This window comes from Chanos chanos, chromosome 8, assembly GCF_902362185.1.
Source record: "Chanos chanos chromosome 8, fChaCha1.1, whole genome shotgun sequence".
Classification (NCBI taxonomy): domain Eukaryota; kingdom Metazoa; phylum Chordata; class Actinopteri; order Gonorynchiformes; family Chanidae; genus Chanos; species Chanos chanos.
In genome coordinates, this window is record NC_044502.1 from 42,705 (window position 1) to 65,046 (window position 22,342).

The following is a 22,342-nucleotide window of genomic DNA, read 5'->3' on the forward strand; positions in this document are numbered from 1 at the left end:
ATGTAAAGCCCTTTGAGACTGTAAACAGTGATATTGGACTTTAAATAAACTTAAACTTGAAACTTGAAATTAGTTGACCATTGCAAATTCTTTTACAAGCCTTTTACTCCACCTAGTGGAAACAACAAGGAATTGCATCTCTTCCCTTGTTCTACCCCCTAGGGTAGAAAATGAATGAATGATGAATGAATTAATCTAAAAGTTGAAAGTTAAATGCAAAACAAATTGCATACTGCCCTGTGACATAAACTGTGTATATCCCTATGCTCACTAATTTATGTAAATTCAGTTATCAGTTCAGTTATCAATAAATCTGATTTTTTTTTCATGTGAGTCAGAGAGTTTCTGTTCTTTAAAGATAGGTTTCCAAACCATGACACCAAAGAAAAAGATAAAATCGATTCAACAAAAGCCCGATAAAATAAGATCATCGTGGTTTTGTCAGTGTGGAAATAGGACAGCTTCCTCAAACAAACCAAACGCTGATTCCCCTTTTTGCACTAGAATTCAGTGCCTGCGCAGGATGCAAACAGGACTAAAAACAACAGAATGCTCTCTTAATTTCAGATATGTATAGCATAATTTACCTGTATAAAACTATGCTTAACAGAGACAAAAACACACTTATTAAACTCTGTTTATTATAAGCGTTGTGCTGCCTACGGTACTTTTGAACTTCCACTAGTTTATTGTAGTTGCTACGGTGATGTAAGCGACCCATCAACCGTCCAATCTGCGGATTGTGTGTGAGTATGATTTACCAGCCAATCCTAGCGCAGGAGGCGGGTGCAAAAAAAATCCCTCTGTAGTCATATGACGGAGGGAACATGTCATATGACTTAGATGTGCCATTGCCTTCAGTGAAGTGCCCAACAGGAGTTGGTAGGTGGAAAGACCCATAGATTTTCAAGTGATAGTCTTGGGGTTTGAGTTTCTGCAACATTCATCAAAGACAAACGTCACCGAGAATCTTTCCATCGAGTAAGTGAACAGTCTTTTTTACGGCTTTTTCCCGATACATAAACAACCTGTAACTGGGTCTCCACAGAAGTCGAACGTTTCTTGGCTTTATAACTACTCTCTTCGGTCGATAACGTGATGAGAAAAACCGAAGTGTCTACTTTTACCGCATTTGCTCATTGGAACGTCCCTTTGAATGTTGTTTTGAAACGTGTCAGTATGCGATGGAATTCTGTTTAGCTTTTGTAGTCTCTTGGAGGAATAAATGGAGTTAATAGATCTTTCTAAATACCCTGTTCCCAACCAAATGATTATGATATCACCTTGTGTAACGAAGCAAGTAGGGCCTATTCTTACTGTTCAAATACCTGTTTTCATACTGGACATTGTATTTCCGGTTTTGTATGCGTGCGTGAATATGTTTTCCTCCCTTATGACGGTGTTCTAAACACTATTGAACAGTAAGCCTGTTTAAATATTTGCTGTGAAAGCGGCATTTTGCTATGATGTGCTCGGCCGTAATGGCTGTGTTCATAATTTAACTTCACTATGGAGGAAATGGAAACTTGCCCATCAAGTTGTCAGGTGAGTAGTCACAAGGTTCATTGTGGCAGGTAAAGTTGTCTTGGGCTGTTCAGGATGCTGACAGCACAGAATTTTATGTTTGCCATACAGACCAAAGTATATTGTCGTTCTCAGTGGCTAAGTTCCTGGTCCCTTCTTTTAATGTTCTCTTTGCTGCATTCTGACTGTCTTAGATTGTTCTAGCGAGCAGAAGAAAAACCCTTGAAATGCTGTAGCTGTCAGGGCTTTGAGTCTGTGGAGTGACTGATAGAAGTGGTGCAGGACAGCTGTAGTGTTAGGGTCAGGGTCAGTGTATGTGAAAAACAGGAGTGGCTCAGTCATTGTAATAAGGTTCTCATCCTTGGTTTGGACATTCCCTCATCAGATATGCATCCTGTGGTGGCCACTGTGCTGCTGGTATTCTCCTGTGCTGTCTTGGCACTGGATAATGGCTTGATGAGGACCCCGCCCATGGGCTGGCTGGCATGGGAACGGTTCCGCTGTAACATTGACTGTGATAATGACCCTAAAAACTGCATCAGGTATGAGTAATTGCTCATTTTAATAGTTAAAATGGAAAATTGATTTCCAGTAGAAAATTAAAAAAGTGCTGAAACTATGAACCATGGACCCAATATTGTTCTCCTCTCTCTTTCCCTCTCTCTGGTCCTGTTTACAGTCAGGATCTTTTCAGAGACATGGCAGATCGTCTGGTCGAGGATGGCTGGAGGGAGCTGGGTTATGTTTATGTTAATATTGATGACTGCTGGTCCTCCATGCAAAGAGACGCCCAGGGCCGTCTTCAACCAGACCCCAAGAGGTATGATACAGTACATGATCAGCATTGTTCCTGTTTCCATTTACAAGATCTCCTTTATCTTAAGCAGTATCAGCAGTATTTCCAGAGATATCACTCACCTGTGGAAACAACAACAGTTGTGACCACACAGTAGCTTGATATCTGTCCTCTGTGAATCATTAACACTGAAGTGTGTAGTGTCTGTTTTCAGAGTTTTTATACTGGCCTTTTTTACTGAGAGTTATTTTGTGTGTATGACATACTCTGTATAAATGACATCCTTTTCTGCAGGTTCCCTGGGGGCATTGCAAAGTTGGCGCAATATGTCCATGACCGTGGTTTGAAGCTGGGTATCTACGGGGATCTTGGCACCCACACATGTGGCGGGTACCCTGGCACCACGCTGGATAAGATAGAGACTGATGCCCGAACTTTTGCAGAGTGGGGGGTAGACATGCTGAAACTAGATGGTTGCTATTCTAACGCAACCACTCAGGAACTGGGTGAGGGTCATGGTGGCAGAACATGGACCATGAAGGTGTGAATGAGACAGGATGAAGGGATGAAGAAAATGGACAGGGGCGTGGCCTGCTGAGCAGATGAAAATGCAGCTAATTCAGAGAACGCTGCAAAAACTGAACTCATAAATTCAATTGAGTTATTCAGAGTTTGTCAGCTTGATCATTTATGTGTTATAGAATATTGTTTAACTGACCAACGAGAAGGAGGTCCCTTTGAGGTTCTTTCTCATAACAATCTTTGTGGTTTCTCTGATAGGCTACCCACTCATGTCGAAGGCTCTGAATGCCACTGGCCGTATGATTGGCTACTCCTGCAGCTGGCCCGCCTACCAAGGTGGTCTTCCTCCCACAGTGAGTGTTAAAGACTTTGGCATTCTAGTGTTCTGTTTCTGCTTTTGCTCTGAATGAAGACACTGATAAAGAGACCCCACAATTGCCACTGTAAATCCCCCTCTATCGATAACCATTTCTCTCTCTGTATTTGGTGTGCAGAATAAACATGCTCATTCTCAAGTAGCACTCTTGACCTGAGTCACCATTAAAGTGTTCCCATAACTAAGGATTATGTGATTGATTTCAAAGTATTTAGGCAACAGTGTTTCAAAATAGGCTATTAAGTAAATGGAAAAACATAAAATTCTTGTTTTGCTTTTAGTTTAAACAAATTCAAATGAAATTGATTCTGAGGGAGCGAAAACAGTTTCTAATTATAAATAAATTTCAGTCAGGTTTTGTCCAAACTGATCTTCATGTCCTTGATCAAAAGGGACAGTTCTTTAGCTCAGTGGTTCTGATTCAGTGTGTGCTGGTATTATTGAAACAGTATCACGTGTCCATTTCTGATTCAGTTTACAGTTTTTGTTGTCAGTTTTTACTGCTGTAGGTCGGGCAGCTGATTATAACACTCTCTGCTTCCAGGTGAACTATTCTCAGCTAGGGGAGATCTGTAACTTGTGGAGGAACTATGGTGACATCCAAGACTCATGGACTAGTGTTTTGCGTATTGTGGACTGGTTCTCAGACAACCAGGACATCCTTCAGCCGGCAGCTGGCCCAGGACGCTGGAATGACCCAGACATGGTGAGCGATACAGGTCCCATCATGGGCCTGGGGACCGTCATGCCAACTTTATCACTCTGCCTTACATGTTTCATCTTTATCACTGGAGAGTATATTTTAGGGCTGAAGCCTGTATACTCCTGGGCCCTCAAGGAAGAACTGCCTAATACTGAAATGAGACTACAATTCTTAACTTCAGCCGTGGGCCTCCAGCCAGCTGTACCTTATTAAACTTTTCAGCTGCACTTTCAAACGCGTGAATCTAGTGTTTTAGTATAGGAGTAAATTGGATAAAAAGTTACCAATCTCAGGGACTGGTGTTAAGGTACACTGATACACAAAACATATCTATTGTGTACACATATTTAAATCAGCATGACAAAACAGTGGTAAGACATTATACAAACAGCTAATTGTGTTACCCCAAATTATATTTTGTTCACTGTGTCTGAATTAAAATTTTTCTACATGCTTTGAAGGAATGCTTTTGATTACAACTCTGTGTGATGGGAGAAAAATCTCTTCTGCAGTTGATCATTGGAGACTATGGCCTCAGCATGGACCAGTCACAGTCTCAGATGGCTCTGTGGGCAATCATGGCAGCCCCACTCTTCATGTCCAATGACCTCCGAACTCTGAGCAGCAGTGCCCGTTTCATCTTACAGAACAAGGTCGCTATTGCCATCAATCAAGACCCCCTGGGCGTCCAGGGCAGACGCCTGCTTAAGGTAATAGAAACCCCACTGCAGACCCTTCAAGGCTCTCCCTCTGTGTTCGTCAAAGAAAACCCATAACCCTGATCACTCATGCACAATAAAACAATGAAATTAGTGTTCACAATCAGCTCTCAGTTTAGGAACAGCGCTGCATGTTTAAAACGAGTCGACTCATTTTTGTTTATTATTGAGTTTACTGAATATTGTTGTTTTATAGCCCTCACGTATGCAGTAATGAATATGGATCTCATTGAATTATTGAGGCTACTGGATGTTGAATGTTAGTATGTTACTTATTCAAGCTGTTGATTTGTAACAGAATCTGCTTTTCCTACTTAATTACACTTCATTTGTCATAAATTAATTAATGAACTCTCTCACTCCCTGTTCCCTCCCCTGCTCTCCCTCCCTCAGGAGAAGAGTGGTGTTGAGGTGTTCTGGCGACCTCTGTCTGAAGGAGCAAGTGCTTTAGTTTTCTTCAGTCGCCGTACAGACATGCCGTTCCGCTACCAGACGTCTCTGAGGAAACTTAATTACACCGCTGGCACCTACAAGGTTTGTGCTAATGACCAATAAGATCATATGCCACAGGTCCATCTGTCCACAGATGTTAGAAATATCCTGTTTTACCTTTTCTCTCTCTCTCTCTTCCATCTCTCTCTCTCTCTCCCATCTCTCTCTCTCTCTTTTCCATCTCTCTCTCTCTCTCTCTTTTCCATCTGTCTCTCTCTCTCTTTTCTCTCTCTCTCTCTCTCTTTTCCATCTCTCTCTCTCTCTCTCTCTCTCTCTTTTCTCTCTCTCTCTCTCTTCCATCTCTCTCTCTCTCTTCCATCTCTCTCCCTCTCTTTTCCATCTCTCTCTCTCTCTCTCTTTTCCATCTCTCTCTCTCTTTTCCATCTGTCTCTCTCTCTCTTTTCTCTCTCTCTCTCTCTCTCTCTTTTCTCTCTCTCTCTCTCTCTCTCTTCCATCTATCTCTCTCTCTCTCTCTCTCTCTTTTCCATCTGTCTCTGTGTTTGTCCCAGCCCTATGATGTCTTTATGGAGAAACCTTTGGGACTGTTGAAGGACTCCACAGATTTTGTCGTCTCCATCAATCCGTCAGGTGTGGTCATGTGGTTCGTACCTCCAGCAGCTCAGTGGCAGAAACAGGCTGAACGCGGGCGAATGTTCTATAGTCGCAGTGACCAAGGCAACACCCGTGTCCTACTCTAATCTGGTCCAAAAACGATTTTTATTATCCAGGAAGATATTGATGTCCTTAACAGAGCCCATCCACTCAGGGACCTGAAGCCAATGAAGCAAATCTTTACAATGAACATTTTCACACCACAATTATGTTGTTTTTTTTATTGAATGTGTTGATGTTTTTAAAAAAAAAACTTTTCAAATTAATGTCTATTTTGGAATAAATTTTATATGCCATACACTTAAGAAGAAAAGGTTTGTCTGTGAATGATTGAACTGATGAACTTATAAGATGATATTTGTCATGCTTAAGATAAAGAATTCTTGATTGATGCTGCATGCACTGTGTTGACTTTTTACAAGTTTGTCCATTTGAAAAACAAATTCAAGTCCTGTTTTTCCATCTGTGTGACAAAGCTTTATGAATCATGACATGAATTATGAATCAACTCACACTCACAAATATACACATTCACGCTTTGTGTGCCCCTTCCTGCCCTGTTTTTTAAATTATTTATGCGTTTTATTTTGTTCGTCACATGAGGTGACTAACAGTCCTTTAAAGCTTCTCTTAGGAGTGTAATCTTCTACATGGAGGATTCACTGCTGGCATTTATGTAATAATACTGTTAAAGGATACTGTTAAATAATAGTTACTGGTTTTTTTTGTGCATGCAACTGATAGCATAGTTATAAATCTTGTTAGAGACAACACTTTTCTCTAATGTGATTGCTAGACGCGAAAGATGCAGAATAAGTTGACCATCAGAAGCTTCTCCCACTCTGAGAGGAGTAAACCACAACTGGCAAGTAAACAAACGTATGACGAATTTGTATATATTCCGTTTTGGGAATCGTAAGAGGGCAAAGCTGAAATTCTCATAAATATGGAGACATGGAGAAGTCTGTGATAGCAGTCATAACTGATACTGTTTCATTATCCCTAATTTTTGGCTTGATTGGTAGCATTTTACTTGTGCATAAAGACACTTGTCTTGACCTGTGCAGAGCTGAATTTGAAGGCCTAAGTTGAGCCACTAGATGGCATTGTAGGTCAAGGCAATGCTGAGGTGGTTGGCTAGACATAGTCTCACAAGTGATTTATTCAAGTGACTTGTTTGGTCTTTCATTTGTTAATCACCTTTATTGCAATTATTGTTGCATTTTCACTGGTTTTAAGGATAGACACATATCTGTCTCTTGTGTGTTAAACCCACAAAAAATCAGGGTGATATTTTGAGGTCCAGCACCTAGTGCTCCCTGTGAAACTGTCTCTCTCATTTCCTGTTGTGATCATTGTCCCTATCTCATCCTTCACCACCTCTTCCTCTCCTTATTACTCTCTCCTGCACTCCTGAAGGTTCTGTTTGTGTGGGGCAGATTTAGGCTGTTTCGGGAGAAGGTTCTGTTTGTGTGGGGCAGATTTAGGCTGTTTCGGGAGAAGGTTCTGTTTGTGTGGGGCAGATTTAGGCTGTTTCGGGAGAAGGTTCTGTTTGTGTGGGGCAGATTTAGGCTGTTTCGGGAGAAGGTTCTGTTTGTGTGGGGCAGATTTAGGCTGTTTCGGGAGAAGGTTCTGTTTGTGTGGGGCAGATTTAGGCTGTTTCGGGAGAAGGTTCTGTTTGTGTGGGGCAGATTTAGGCTGTTTCGGGAGAAGGTTCTGTTTGTGTGGGGCAGATTTAGGCTGTTTCAGGAGAAGGTTCTGTTTGTGTGGGGCAGATTTAGGCTGTTTCGGGAGAAGGTTCTGTTTGTGTGGGGCAGATTTAGGCTGTTTCGGGAGAAGGTTCTGTTTGTGTGAGGCAGATTTACATTGTTTTGTGAAAGGCCACACTCTCAGGGTTAGTTTTTATCTGGCTGAGGGGGAGTTGAATGGAGAGACTCTTCTGCTACAGACTAAACCTTCAGATACAGACTAGACCCCTGTCAGAGTGACCCTAGGCAAAAGGCCTAGGGTCACTCTCATTTTACTACTCATTTTTAACTTTTGAAATCCTAACACTCGGTATTCTCAATTGTTTAAGCACATTTATGCTCCGAGAAGCAGCCCATAATTATCTGCTAGTAAGCAACTTGTTCCCTGCACCCAGCTGTTAGGGTTAGGGTTAGGGTCCATTTCCTCTGTGTGAGTGCATATTCATACAGCTCCTGCACAAGGACCAGATCAGCGAAAGTGCAACCGTGACACCAGAAATGGCATCATACTTTTGGCCTCTTAAATCATAGGATCAGGAGCAATCTCTATTGATTAAACTCAGGCTCATAATATTATAATGTTTTTATTATTTTTCTTAAAATACTGATACTGATGATTATTTATGTGACAAAAACTTCATCTGGCCACACAGTGACACAAACTCAATTCACATTTCACATTTGCTTGGAAATTTTGTGTGTATGTTTTAAAGAGAACAGATTCAACAGATTGTATAGGTTGTGTGTGTGTGTGTGTGTGTGTGTGTGTGAGAGAGAGAGAGAGAGAGAGTGTTTGTTTCAGAGAGACTGGTATGAACTGGTTGTTCTGTGTCTGTGTGTGTGTGAGAGAGAGAGAATGACAATTGAGAATTGAAGTTTCGGGTATCTAGTGCCTAGTTGAATGTGATACTCTCATTGTCAAGGTCTCTGTTTTGGGAGGGCCTGGATAGAGAGAGGAGAGAAAGAGAGATGGGGAGGTGAGGGGGGCGGGGGAGGAGGAGTAGTGCGTCCCTGCCAGTGCTCACGTAGGCCCACACAGTCACAGTGCTGCAGCTGCCAGTCCAACTCTTTCCCCCTCCCCAAAATGCACACTCCAGTTCTCAAAGTCACACTGCAGATCACAGCGGTGGTATTGACTGGCACCCTCCACAGTCTGTGATCTGTGTGTGTGTGTGTGTCTGTATGGAATGGAGCTGTGCATATGTGATAATCTGTCTTCATTGCACAAGATCTGCTACTAATATAGCTATGTGTGTGTTATTTGCTGGTATCAGCCCCTGACACACTGTGTAGTTCTAGGTTCTGACTGAGTGTGGCTTATATTACACACACACACACACACAGGGCCATATGAGGTCTTTGAGCAGCCCAAGAGAATGACATCACCCTGTGTCTCTGGCAGGGCTATGTGGTGTGCTGGTCTGTTCTCAGAGACTTCCCAGAATAAAGAAAAATGAATAGGTCAGGGCATGATGCTAGGTTACTGTTCAACTGGGTAATACTCTCTTAGTTTTATTATTATTCCAGCTGCAACTGTGTATGTGAATATCTGCATTTTCCTGTTTGTGGGTAGTTTCAGACAAATTGGGTCTCTGATTTTACTGGAGAGTGTGTCTTGCTCTGAAAGCCGTGAACATTTTGTGAGTGTGAGCTGTTAACAGGGCTCCCATTTACAGGCATTTCTATGCTCTTATTCAGTAAAGAACACCAGTTAGCTACAATGGTTTGTCTTAGATCTCAGTCATTTGCCCAGTGAAGAACCAGGAGATCTAAGATATGGTACTTTGTCTAATGTAAAGCTTAATAAGAACAAGGAGCACACAGCACAGACGGCACTCGTAAAGACTAGTTTAACTGTCATAGATCCAAAGTCCTTTTTTAATGCATAGACTTGAGATAGTGCTTTTTCCCCTTTTCCTTCATGGAGAATGTAGCATGTGGACTCTGGAGACAGTGGACAAGAACAGGATGGGATATCCTTGAAAGGACATTAAGGTTATCCTGTGTGTTTTTATGAATGACTTTCTCTTTCCACCAGCAGTGGCTGCTGTTGACTCAGCGGAAAAGCTCTGGTCTCTGCAGCCGTCTCTCCTGGTGAGGCGTACATGGCAAGCTGCACGTTGCTCTGAGGCTGCGCCAGAGAGTCAGCTGACTGCTAGCAGGGGCGTGTAGGTCAAAGTCAGAGAGAAAGAGAGGGAGACAGATAAAGAGAGAGAAAAGTGACAGAGGAAACAGAATGAAGATTTACAGATGAACAAGACAAACTTACCAGTGTTATTGAAGTAAAAACATGTGAACCATTCTTATTCTGCTGATTTGATCACACACTCTCATTCCAGTACAACTGGATGTCCAGAAGTCTGTCTCCTAGATGAGTCGAGCAAAAAGCAAATATTCTCCCAGTTAGACTGTGCCATTATTGTACTGGTCTCCCATCTGTCTGACATTCTAGAATCTCTTTGGAATGAGAGATGGAAACAGTTTCACACTATTTCTGGTCCTGATAATGCTCAGTGCCAAAGGAAACATAGCATCCTGTTTCACTACCTGGACCAAGTCATGTCTGTGAGCAAGAGACCAGTGGGAATACCAAGGAATTTTTTTAAACTTTTTTTTTGCTTTGAATACTAATTTTTCACAGCAAAGTTTCAATAACAAAACTCCTAGAGGAAACAACAAAACAAACTTGCTTAGATGTTACTTGTAGAAACTAAATCAAAATTTTATATCCAAAATGGAATCACCAGTTCCCTGCATACAGCTTCTATGTGTTACAGCATAATCTCAATGATTATTTGGAGACTGAGAATAATACACTTGAAACACTGATATATTAAATACTTTATTCCCCAATGATTAAACTTCAAGCAAGTGAAATGACTTCCTCTCTCTCTCTCTCTCTCTCCCTCTGGTACAGAATGACTCTCTCTCTCTCTCTCTCTCTCTCTCTCTCTCCTGGTGGTACAGAATGTCTCTCCTTGTCTTGATGTTATAGAATGACTAACTCTCCTTCCCAGTGGTACAGAATGACTAACTCTCCTTCCCAGTGGTACAGAATGACTAACTCTCCTTCCCAGTGGTACAGAATGACTCTCTCTCCTTCCCAGTGGTACAGAATGACTAACTCTCCTTCCCAGTGGTACAGAATGACTGACTCTCCTTCCCAGTGGTACAGAATGACTCTCTCTCCTTCCCAGTGGTATAGAATGACTCTCTCTCCTTCCCAGTGGTATAGAATGACTAACTCTCCTTCCCAGTGGTACAGAATGACTGACTCTCCTTCCCAGTGGTACAGAATGACTCTCTCTCCTTCCCAGTGGTACAGAATGACTAACTCTCCTTCCCAGTGGTATAGAATGACTAACTCTCCTTCCCAGTGGTACAGAATGACTGACTCTCCTTCCCAGTGGTACAGAATGACTAACTCTCCTTCCCAGTGGTATAGAATGACTCTCTCTCCTTCCCAGTGGTATAGAATGACTAACTCTCCTTCCCAGTGGTACAGAATGACTGACTCTCCTTCCCAGTGGTACAGAATGACTCTCTCTCCTTCCCAGTGGTACAGAATGACTGACTCTCCTTCCCAGTGGTACAGAATGACTCTCTCTCCTTCCCAGTGGTACAGAATGACTCTCTCTCCTTCCCAGTGGTATAGAATGACTCTCTCTCCTTCCCAGTGGTACAGAATGACTCTCTCTCCTTCCCAGTGGTATAGAATGACTAACTCTCCTTCCCAGTGGTACAGAATGACTGACTCTCCTTCCCAGTGGTACAGAATGACTAACTCTCCTTCCCAGTGGTATAGAACGACTTCCAAAAATGTGTCCAAACTGCTGACACTGTTTTCCATGCTATAAGAGAGAAGCAGTTTGAGATATTCTGGTGTCTGACAAGTAGTACAAAAAACTCAAAGAATGCTTGCCTCCATTAAATGGTTAAAATGATAGCATGAAATTTCGAGGTCTTTCTTTCCTTCATTCTTTCTTTCGTTGACATAATCCTTGATGACAGGTGGTACCCTAAGGGTTAGAGGAGTGGGCTCCTGACCGAAAGGTCTCTGGTTTGATTCCCCGGGCCGGCTGGAAAAATATCCATGGCTAAAGTGCCCTTGGGCAAGGCAATTAACCCCCAACTGCCCCCTGGGTAGTGCTCCCCACTGCCCACTGGGAAGCCGTGGTCTAAAGGTTAGAGAACCGGGCTTGTGACTGGAGGGTTGCTGGTTTGATTCCCACGCCCAACATCCACGGCTGTGCGCCCTTGAGCAAGACACATAACACTAATGACCCCGGGCACAGAGGAATGCTGCCCGCTACTCCTGCGTCTGGTGTGTGATCACTACTGGTGTGTTGGATGGGTTAAATGCAGAGGACAAATTCACAGAGTGTGTGTGTGTGTGTGTGTGTAATCACGGAGATATGATTGTATGTTTTGAGTTGGTTAAGATAGAGAATATGAATCCACGACTATCATGTCTAATAGTGCGCTGTTGCAATGGACCCGAGATGTTTCATTTGTCAGCATTGTTTATAGGCCACATGCAGTAAAGGGCTTTCAGTCATGAAGATAGGTAGGTCAGGTAGGAAAAAATAATTCAAAACAAACCTAAAGTGGCAAGACGCATAATCATTTTTTTCCTCTGAACCAAAGTGAAGGTAATTTTTCAGCATATGCAGCATCCTTAGCCAAAAATACATAGATATAGAACTACTGTGAGTGAGAGTATTTCAGAGATAACTCCTAATGTTTAATCTGGGGATAGCACTGTGTTTGTACACCTTTAAATCAAGCCAGATAAGTGTCATTTTAAAGTAAACTTTACACAAAGCCCAAACAAACTGAACACACCAAAAGCAATAGAGTGATGAAAAGTAATGATAAATAGTGATAATTAATGATTAATCATGAATAATTAATGATAAACAATGATAATTAATGATAAATAATGAAAAATGAAATAAATACACAAACCAGCCGAGTCGTAACAAATATTAAATTCAAGTCAAATATTTCAGAATGAAAATGGATCATAAAGAATAGGAAAAAAAGAAGAAAAAAAATGCTGTCTTTTTACCAAAAAAAGACAGAAAAAATAGCAGTGTTAAAGCAACTACAGTGAGTCTTTCACTATGTTCCTTCATGCAAATGCAGGTGTCACATGACAATATTCTTGCAGGTAAAATATTTCTTCTTTGACCCAACAAACCAGGAAAAAAACGATTCACTGTGTGCTGTGCTTCATTTCAGCATGAACATGGGAACATTTCTCTGGTGTCACAATTGTGAGTTTAACTTTACTGGAATTATGATTTTTTCTTATGAACTACATCATTTCTGTGAATTTTTAATCAGCACAGATATACTTGTTTGATTAAGTGAGTTAGAATGGACAACCTCCAACACAAAGTACAAACATTTGATCATTAATTTAATTGATTTACAAAGGAAAATAAGCATTGGTTGTTTCTGAAGCCAATAATAAAAATTAACTGGTTTCAAAACAAACTGGGAATCAGAGCCTCTTGCCCTTTTGGGTTTTGGCAGTAATGACTATGAGTTTTATCAAATAGAGTTTTATCAAATAAAGATAACATAACATTTTTCAGCCAGGCTTTAGACCACACCATAGCACAGAAACTGCTTTAGTTTAAGGTCCTGAATGACTTACTCCTCCGTTCAGAACATGGTTGTCTTTGGTTGCGTTGTTACATTTTTAATAGTTTAGATCACGATGTCCTGCTTAACAGGCTGGTAAGCCTCATTGGAAAAAGTGGAAAGGGACTGTCCTGTGTGAGATCCTTTCTAACTGAATGTTATTGGTTTGTAGAAATAAACGGTGAGTTTTGAGGTCTCAAAGTTCTCCAGGATAGAAAACATCTAATTTCTGATGTTCATTAAGCATTTTACACTTAATAAATAATACATTCTGTAAATACTAAAACACTGTTTCTCAGTCCTAAGGCTGCTAGACAAATGATTTATTATTATTATTTACTGTATTCTCCATAGAGCCCCTTAGCTTTGTAACAGCCTTTCAACAGAAGTTCAGGATTTGGACACACTCTCAATCTTTAATACAGACTTGTGTAAACAAGTCTACAGTTACATACGCATAAGTCAGTTAACCATATAGCCAAGGGATGGAGCAGGAGCAGGGCCAATGACAAGTCTTCAGACTTCCATTGCATAGTTATAACCCTAACCCTAACCCTAACCATAACCCTAGTCAGGCCTGTTATGACCCTCGGTCATTAGTTCTTGTTCTTGTGTGTGTTTCTGTTGTTTCGTTGTGTGGGTGTATGTCTAGTTAAGCTGCCCTAGTCAGGCCTGTTATGACCCTCGGTCATTAGTTCTTGTTCTTGTGTGTGTTTCTGTTGTTTCGTTGTGTTGGTGTGTGTCTAGTTATGCTGCCCTAGTCAGGCCTGTTATGACCCTCGGTCATTAGTTCTTGTTCTTGTGTGCGTTTCTGTTGTTTCGTTGTGTGGGTGTATGTCTAGTTATGCTGCTCTAGTCAGGCCCGTTACGACCCTCGGTTGATAGTTCTTGTTCTTGTGTGCGTTTCTGTTGTTTCGTTGTGTTGGTGTGTGTCTAGTTACGCTGCCCTAGTCAGGCCCGTTACGACCCTCGGTTGATAGTTCTTGTTCTTGTGTGCGTTTCTGTTGTTTCGTTGTGTTGGTGTGTGTCTAGTTAAGCTGCCCTAGTCAGGCCTGTTACGACCCTCGGTCATTAGTTCTTGTTCTTGTGTGCGTTTCTGTTGTTTCGTTGTGTGGGTGTATGTCTAGTTATGCTGCCTTAGTCAGGCCTGTTATGACCCTCGGTCATTAGTTCTTGTTCTTGCGTGTGTTTCTGTTGTTTCGTTGTGTTGGTGTGTGTCTAGTTAAGCTGCCCTAGTCAGGCCCGTTACGACCCTCGGTTGATAGTTCTTGTTCTTGCGTGTGTTTCTGTTGTTTCGTTGTGTGGGTGTATGTCTAGTTATGCTGCTCTAGTCAGGCCCGGTACGACCCTCAGTTGATAGTTCTTGTTCTTGTGTGCATTTCTGTTGTTTCGTTGTGTTGGTGTGTGTCTAGTTAAGCTGCCCTAGTCAGGCCCGTTACGACCCTCGGTTGATAGTTCTTGTTCTTGCGTGTGTTTCTGTTGTTTCGTTGTGTTGGTGTGTGTCTAGTTAAGCTGCCCTAGTCAGGCCTGTTACGACCCTCGGTCATTAGTTCTTGTTCTTGTGTGCGTTTCTGTTGTTTCGTTGTGTGGGTGTATGTCTAGTTATGCTGCCTTAGTCAGGCCTGTTATGACCCTCGGTCATTAGTTCTTGTTCTTGTGTGCGTTTCTGTTGTTTCGTTGTGTGGGTGTATGTCTAGTTATGCTGCTCTAGTCAGGCCCGTTACGACCCTCGGTTGATAGTTCTTGTTCTTGTGTGCATTTCTGTTGTTTCGTTGTGTTGGTGTGTGTCTAGTTACGCTGCCCTAGTCAGGCCCGTTACGACCCTCAGTTGATAGTTCTTGTTCTTGTGTGCATTTCTGTTGTTTCGTTGTGTTGGTGTGTGTCTAGTTATGCTGCCCTAGTCAGGCCTGTTACGACCCTCGGTCATTAGTTCTTGTTCTTGTGTGTGTTTGTGTTGTTTCGTTGTGTGGGTGTGTGTCTAGTTAAGCTGCCCTAGTCAGGCCTGTTACGACCCTCGGTCATTAGTTCTTGTTCTTGTGTGTGTTTCTGTTGTTTCGTTGTGTGGGTGTGTGTCTTGCTGCTGTTGCAGTAAGTTAAGGATGTAAGTCATGCACCCCTTTTCTCAAACAGTCGTTAATTCTCTCCCTCATTCCACTTCCCTAAGAACTAACCATACCTTATCAGTTCGTCTGTCTCTGGATGCCCAGCTAAGGACACCTGTGATTTGTGACAGCCATGACACCTGTTCCTTATATGCCGCTCTTCAAGTCTGCATGCACGTTTTGACTGTGTCAAGTCTACATGCACGTTTTGACTGTGTCAAGTCTACATGCACGTTTTGACTGTGTCAAGTCTGCATGCACGTTTTGACTGTGTTAAGTCTGCATGCACGTTTTGATTGTATCAAGTCTACATGCACGTTTTGACTGTATCAAGTCTACATGCACGTTTTGACTGTATCAAGTCTACATGCACGTTTTGACTGTGTAAGAGCTGCCACCTGTTGATGCAGTGAGCACTCCAGTGCTGAGAGACCACAATCCTGGACTGACCTCCCAGATCTTTTTTCTTTTCTGTTACTTTTCACATAATCAGGGTATCAAGTAATTTAACTATTCTGCTTAGATCATTTTTATATATATTTTTAGGATCATTTTTATAGATCTTTCCAAATATTTTTAGTAAAGACACAAGCTTTCATAGATCTTTTTATTTTTCTGTTGTTTTCTGTCAACCATCAATTAATCTAACCATTGTGAGCCAGTAAGAGGAAGATGTGCTCCCCCTGTTGAGTCTGGATTCCTCCCAAGGTTTCGTTCTGTTTCATTCTAAGAGAGTTTTCCTTGTCAGTGTTAGCTTGGGTTTATTCACCGTGATATCAGGTTTGGCAGTTTTGTCATAATGTCTGTCATGAAAAACGCCAGAAAAATAAAATTGAACTGGATTTAATTGAATTGAATTGACTTGCATGATGCTTATTCATATCTGGTCATATATATGGAGAAATGAATCACAGCAGAATGTATAGTCTATTCCTGGTCAGAAAAGATGAAATCATATTTCAGTTAAAAAGAAACAACACCCTGTGTCATATTTTGATTTGACTGTTGTGGCCTGTAAAGCCCTTTGAGACTATTGGGCTCTAAATAAACTTGAACTTGAACTTGAACTTGAACTTTAAATGAAAACACATATGATAACATATCTTTTTCAGAAATCACTTCATTTCACTGTTTATCAGATTTCCTCTGGTAACACTTATAGCGGGTGAAATGCTGGGCTATGACAGTTCATTGTAAACTGTCACTCACAAGATGCTGGTGTTTGGAGCCAGCATTCTGAATACAGACATCATCAGATCATCACTCCCTCCCACCCCCCAAAGGAGCAGAGCCTTTATCTTAATACTCAGACCCAAAATCTTTATCTTAATGCTCAGACCTGGGGTGTCTGGATGTCTAAATGTGAAGTGGACAGTAAGGGGCATACATCCATTGAGAGCAGACATAAAAGTTCATAATTTGTAAAAACAGTCCCCTTACATACTCGTCTGTTGCCCACTAATTGTGCCTATTTTATTACATCTGTGCAACCTTCATTTATGACAACAATTATTTCAGCTAAACTAGTTCCAAAAAAACTGGACAGAGAAAGTTCCAGATGTTCTGTTGACCTGAATGAAAGATCTGTCAATCATAACCACGGGATCTTTCACGCAGTAGTGAGTGAAACAGTTACTGACTGTGTGCACATATTGCCAGACCTTAGTAAAAAGAAAATGTGCAAAGGCTCATCTGGAGCTTTAAACAGTCAAAGTAAACCAACAGCACTAGCAATACCGCATTACAAGAAAGTTTCCATGTGCTGTAAAGAAAATCATCCTGTGATCCAGCCAACAGAAATAATCGTTGTACATTAAACAGTAACAAGTTCCTGCAAACCGTCCTTGTTCAAAAGGTTAGGATTTATTTTTACAGTGTTGGACTGAGGCAATATTTTGGTGAGTTTGGTAAAGAGCCCACAGATGAAGCTTTGTTCTACTCTGACCTTTGAAAAGCACTTTATTGCTTGTGGAGTACATGCCTCCATGTGGGTCCCCAATACTGCATGACTTACTTAAGACAAAGACAAGGTGATTGTTCCCCCTTGTGTAAGCGAGCTCGTTGACCTTGCCTAAGGTCAGCCCACGGGGCAGTTGTTTGGAATCGAGTCTGCTGCCTGCCCCCCTTGGTGTCTCGGTTTGGAGGAAAGATCAAAGTCTTTCTGCCTTGACCTTCACTCTCTCACAGAGGGTTATCACTGCTAGCATAATGCGTGTAAACATTAACCCTCTGAAAGTGCCCTGTTCAAGCCAATCCTTGTGAATAAGTTAGTCTGAGAGTTGAGAGAAATTAATTGCTTATACAAATGTGTATCTCATCTTCAGCAGAAAGCACGGATGGAACTGAATGGAAAGTGTTTCCCCAGTAATGTAGGAATGACACCCTCTTCCACTCATCCACCGCCCTCTCTCTCTACCTTACTTACACCTCAGAGAGAAGAAAGGAAAAAAAGAAAAGAAGGACAAAAAGAGGGAGGAGCCCCAGTTTTTTCTGCCGTTTGACCAATTGTTTTGTTGCTCAGTTTCTCAAATAAAACATAGGTATGCATGCACCGCACTTACACATTTAGAATCTGAAATGCATTGCTCTTCTCTGCAGTTAGACATTATTTACCTGGAAGGACACTAAACTTTACCAGTTTCTGTAAAGACATGGCTTTTCACCTAGGCCATACCAATAACTATTCAGTGACCAATACTAAGATAGATACCCATAAAATCACAGGTAATTTGACCAAAAATTGCCCCAAGAGCAGGTAAAAACTGAAAAGAAAATAAAGGACAGTAATTAAGAAAGAAAAAACTTTAATCAGTGTCAAACAGCATCTCCACACCAAGACAACACACACACACTTCCAACAAGTTTGCAATAAACTGGAGTACAGATTTGAGAACTACAGGTTTGAACTCTTCAATCACAGGGCATAGTTCTGGATGTAATTGGAGGTGTGGATCATGAGCCGTGGATTATGAGGCAGTGGATTATGAGGCAGTGGATTATGAGGCAGTGGATTATGAGGCAGTGCTACAGTGTAAGCAGATACATTTACCTCAAGACTGATATCAGATTTTCTCTTCATCACTGTAAATGTCCTGGACTTCATTTGTGCACCAAAGGAATTATCCTGGACTTTTTTGCCTGTTGCCATGACAGATTTTCTAATCATGCTGGTAAGAGTCCCACTCGTAGAAGGATTTTCCATCCGATTCAAGCTAAGAGCTACGTGTTCAGACACCTCTAAATTACAAATGGTAAACACCCTGTTGCTAAGGTTGCAAGTTTGCTACTTGATGTAGTTACCAACGGTTGGTTTGGGCATTGCAGTGAATACAATTGACCATATTCTGGTAGGGTCAGTCAGACAGGGTCCTTTTGCTGTCATTGCACCTCAGCGAGTCCCACTGTCAGTGGGGTGTGTGCACTGCTGCAGTCTGGGGAGATAACACAGGCTATGTTATATATATGCTATGTTCCTATGTTTGTCAAATGGAGGCTGAAAATAAGCAGTGATTGACTTTGCAAGTATTGGAAGACATGTATACTGGTCCTCATCCTACCAGACTGGTTATGGTTCTGTACCTATGACAGTACAGGGAAGTGTCGATTCCAAATTGGGAGAAAACAGTCTTCCCTTCTGAAAATCCAAAAAGGGGATATTCTTCAGAGAGAAGACAGTTATGCAGGATCTGAAGAGAAAACATCATTATAAAATCCTACGAACCTCTGGTCAGGGTGTGACCACTACCCACTGGAGGGCGATATGATCTTATCACAGACCATCTCTTATGGCTGTCAACAAGTGACATTCCCTCAGTTTCTCTCTGGAGCTATTCAATGCTTTTTATTATTTATTGGTCTTAATAAACAATGTGATATCAGCTCTTCCACTCAAAGTCCTTAACGTCCACCATGTCAGCCTGTTATCATTTCATTCAATGTTTTTCTGTTGTCATAAACTTGTGCTTTGTAGGTACACACCTGTTTATCCTTGGTTGTACAGTACATTGTATTGTGTTGTATTGCACACTATAGTATAATATCTTTTTCAGTCAGGAACTAAGAAAACAGTGTCATGCTATCATGATGTCCTGCCACTGGTGGTGATTTAAGCTGAATGTGGATTCTCTTATGGTCTGAACTAGTGACTGAATGTAGATTCAGTGTGTAAGGGTTTGTTCAATCAGTAAACATTTAATGGCTGCAAAAGCAAAAGTTTGAGAGGATCAGTATGTCCTCTCACATGGCTGTCTCTTTTCATGTTCTTAGTGTTTTGTGAATAGTGTTTTCCTCAGTGGCCTACTTGATAGGGCCACAACATGAAAGGACATTTTTGTTTTCAGTAATAGGGCATGAGCAAGTGGACTTCATGCTCAGAGAACTTGTGATATTGGTTGCAATATAGATACACAAGATCTATATGGGATATTAAGTAATACAGCAGGATTCACAACTGAATGAAATTAAAGCATGTTTTAATATTACTCAAAATTAAGACACAATGTGTGCACAACCGATACAAAGCTGACCATTTTACTGTAATTTGAAGCCAACGGTTTCAACAAAATTACCAAAGAAACAAAAAACAACAACCATGAGTTACTCTCTCAAGAAATGAAAATGTGTGTGATGTGTGTGATTAAATGATAACCAAAGTAAAGGACATTTCGCTGACTGGATGAGCATGTATAAGGGCTTTATTCTGGTCTGGACCAAAGTTTTCTTATATTAAAAATCTTTCAGATGTTCAACATCTGGAACAACAAGGTAAGGTGGTCTTTGGTCCTGTCTGTCTGTCTGATTATCTTCACACAGAAGACAGAGGAGTGTGACCTCTGTGTTGATGGAGGTGTCAGAGCTGTGAAATACCTGGCAGAAGTTCTATAAAAGTCATTTGACTTTCATACCTCTATACAAGGACAAGTATTTGTGGTTGCAATTTACCCTTCGGCCATTTGAACTTATGTAGTATTTATAAAGAGAATCTTTATTAAGCATGGCAATTAATTCAACCTACCACACACACTTGGACAAGTTGAAATGAGCCATAGGTCTCCAACTGTGTTACAGACATAAGCTGACTATGTCCACCAACATTATGTTTCATATGGGTTATAGCCTGAAAACTGGTGGAGTAACACATATTTCATATGGTTTATTCTATGATACAGTAAGATGGACTTCTCAAACATCATAATATGACCAGTATTAAAATGACCCTCCTGATATTCCATCAAAAACATGGACTGCAGAAACCTAGCCCAAATCAGGAGAGCTTTGGAACAAACAACCAAAAAAAAGAAGCAATACTTGTTTACAACCTCATTTAATAATATTGCTTGATTTGTTTATGACTTCATGTAATAATGTTACTTGATGGGAGAAAGGCATTGGCTGTGGTATCTGAGGAAGCCACTTATGTAACTGGACTGGCAAAACTGAGACTAGTGACTATTGTAAGAAAGCAAAAGACATGCCTTTGAATGAAATCCAGCTGGCAATGCACACTGATCAGTCATGTTTAAATATGCACAAGTTCACACAAGCCTGGTCACAGGAGACGCCTGCATGGAAACTGGATAAAATGAATTGAAACTACTAACCTGTTTTGTTGTCATTTACTGTATGTTTGCTCTTCTTACAGGAAATCCCACAGAGACAGTGAGAGAATTACTGTGACTGACATGAGGAAAAAACTTGCCCCAAATTAGCTGTTGCTGTTTCCTCAAACTGAAAACCGGCCTTCTTTATGACTTCTAAAGAGGACAAACTGAATATCAAGTTGTATAGCTGTAATGGTTAGACCCGAAACCACACAAGCTTTTAACACTGCAAGCTCTTTCAGTTGGCTGTATAACATAGAGCTCTGGCTATGCATGCTACAGATTTAAAATGTTTCACTGCCCATAGACACATTCCAGGCACATTTAAAATGTTTAAAAGCCTCTTGATCCTTTTTGAAACATGCTGTTGTGTCAGCCAAATGGCCTAGTTGGCCCCACGAATCCATTTTTCTCCTCTCTCTGATTTACAGCTTTTTCTGCAGGAATGCTTTGACCGACTTGCACAACATCTTGCAGTCAGTGCAGATATCATGTTAAAACTGTGACTGTAAAAGACCCAACATTTATCATATTAATTACATTTGTGTATAGTGCACTTTTGATTGAGGAGAACTATTGTTTGTTTGTTTGTTTGTTTGTTTGAAGTGAAGAGGGGAGGAATGGGAGACAAGCAGAAAGATTCATACAAAATGCTCCCTGTGTCCGAAACGACCACAAACGTATGATAAGGCAGATTGAACAAATTAACAAATTGAACAAATTAATCAATAAACATAAGTATAACTGAGTAAAAAAGATAGATGCAAAATTAGGTATTAAACTTCCTGGCATACAGAGACTGGAGTTAGAAAGTTAGTTCCTTCAGTCTGTAGAGCTTTTCTGATGTGCCCTTTGGTTAGAATCATAATTAATGATCCTCATCAAGACAGTGGAGGAATCCTTCAGTACAATTAGGAAGAGGACAAAATGAGTCACAGGACTCAGTTGGCCACTTTTTAAGAATTCTTCTTTTGTTCCAATATTGTTCTCTTTGCCAAGGGTCAGGGGTCAGGGGGCAGTTTGTCCCTCTTATGTGCCTTTCACTGGTGTATCACATGTCACAAACTCTCTGCCTCTGCCAACACACAGATGGTACGAGAAACATTTCCAGGGAGTTTTTCCCCCTGTTGTGTAATGTTGTAATTTTTCATGAGAATTGCCTTAATTTAAAAATGTGTGTGTGCACACGCGCGCGTGTATGTGTGTATGTGCGGGAGCGCGTGTGTGTGCGTGTGTGGTAAGGTGGGTAAAAGAGAGACAGACAGACAGACAGAGCGAGAGAGAGAGAGAGAGAGAGAGAGAGAGAGAGAGACAGAGAGCGAGAGAGAGACAGAGAGAGCGAGAGAGAGACAGGCATACAGACAGACATACAGAGAGAGAGAGACACACACACACAGGCATACAGACATACAGAGAGTGAGAGAGAGACACACACAGGCATACAGACATACAGAGAGGGAGAGAGAGACACAGGCATACAGACATACAGAGAGGGA

The 22,342-nt window shown here is 41.3% G+C and overlaps 1 protein-coding gene across 1 annotated transcript; it reads left to right on the plus strand.

Annotated features, from left to right (window-relative positions):
- Positions 1-856: 856 nt before the first annotated feature.
- On the plus strand, positions 857-6,050 carry LOC115818171 (alpha-N-acetylgalactosaminidase). The gene is made up of 9 exons (XM_030781469.1): positions 857-981; positions 1,910-2,066; positions 2,204-2,344; positions 2,615-2,826; positions 3,101-3,195; positions 3,763-3,924; positions 4,434-4,631; positions 5,034-5,174; positions 5,642-6,050. The coding sequence occupies exons 2-9, from the start codon at positions 1,912-1,914 to the stop codon at positions 5,828-5,830; spliced, it is 1,293 nt and encodes a 430-aa protein (XP_030637329.1). The 5' UTR covers positions 857-981; positions 1,910-1,911; the 3' UTR covers positions 5,831-6,050.
- The last annotated feature ends 16,292 nt before the right edge of the window (positions 6,051-22,342 follow it).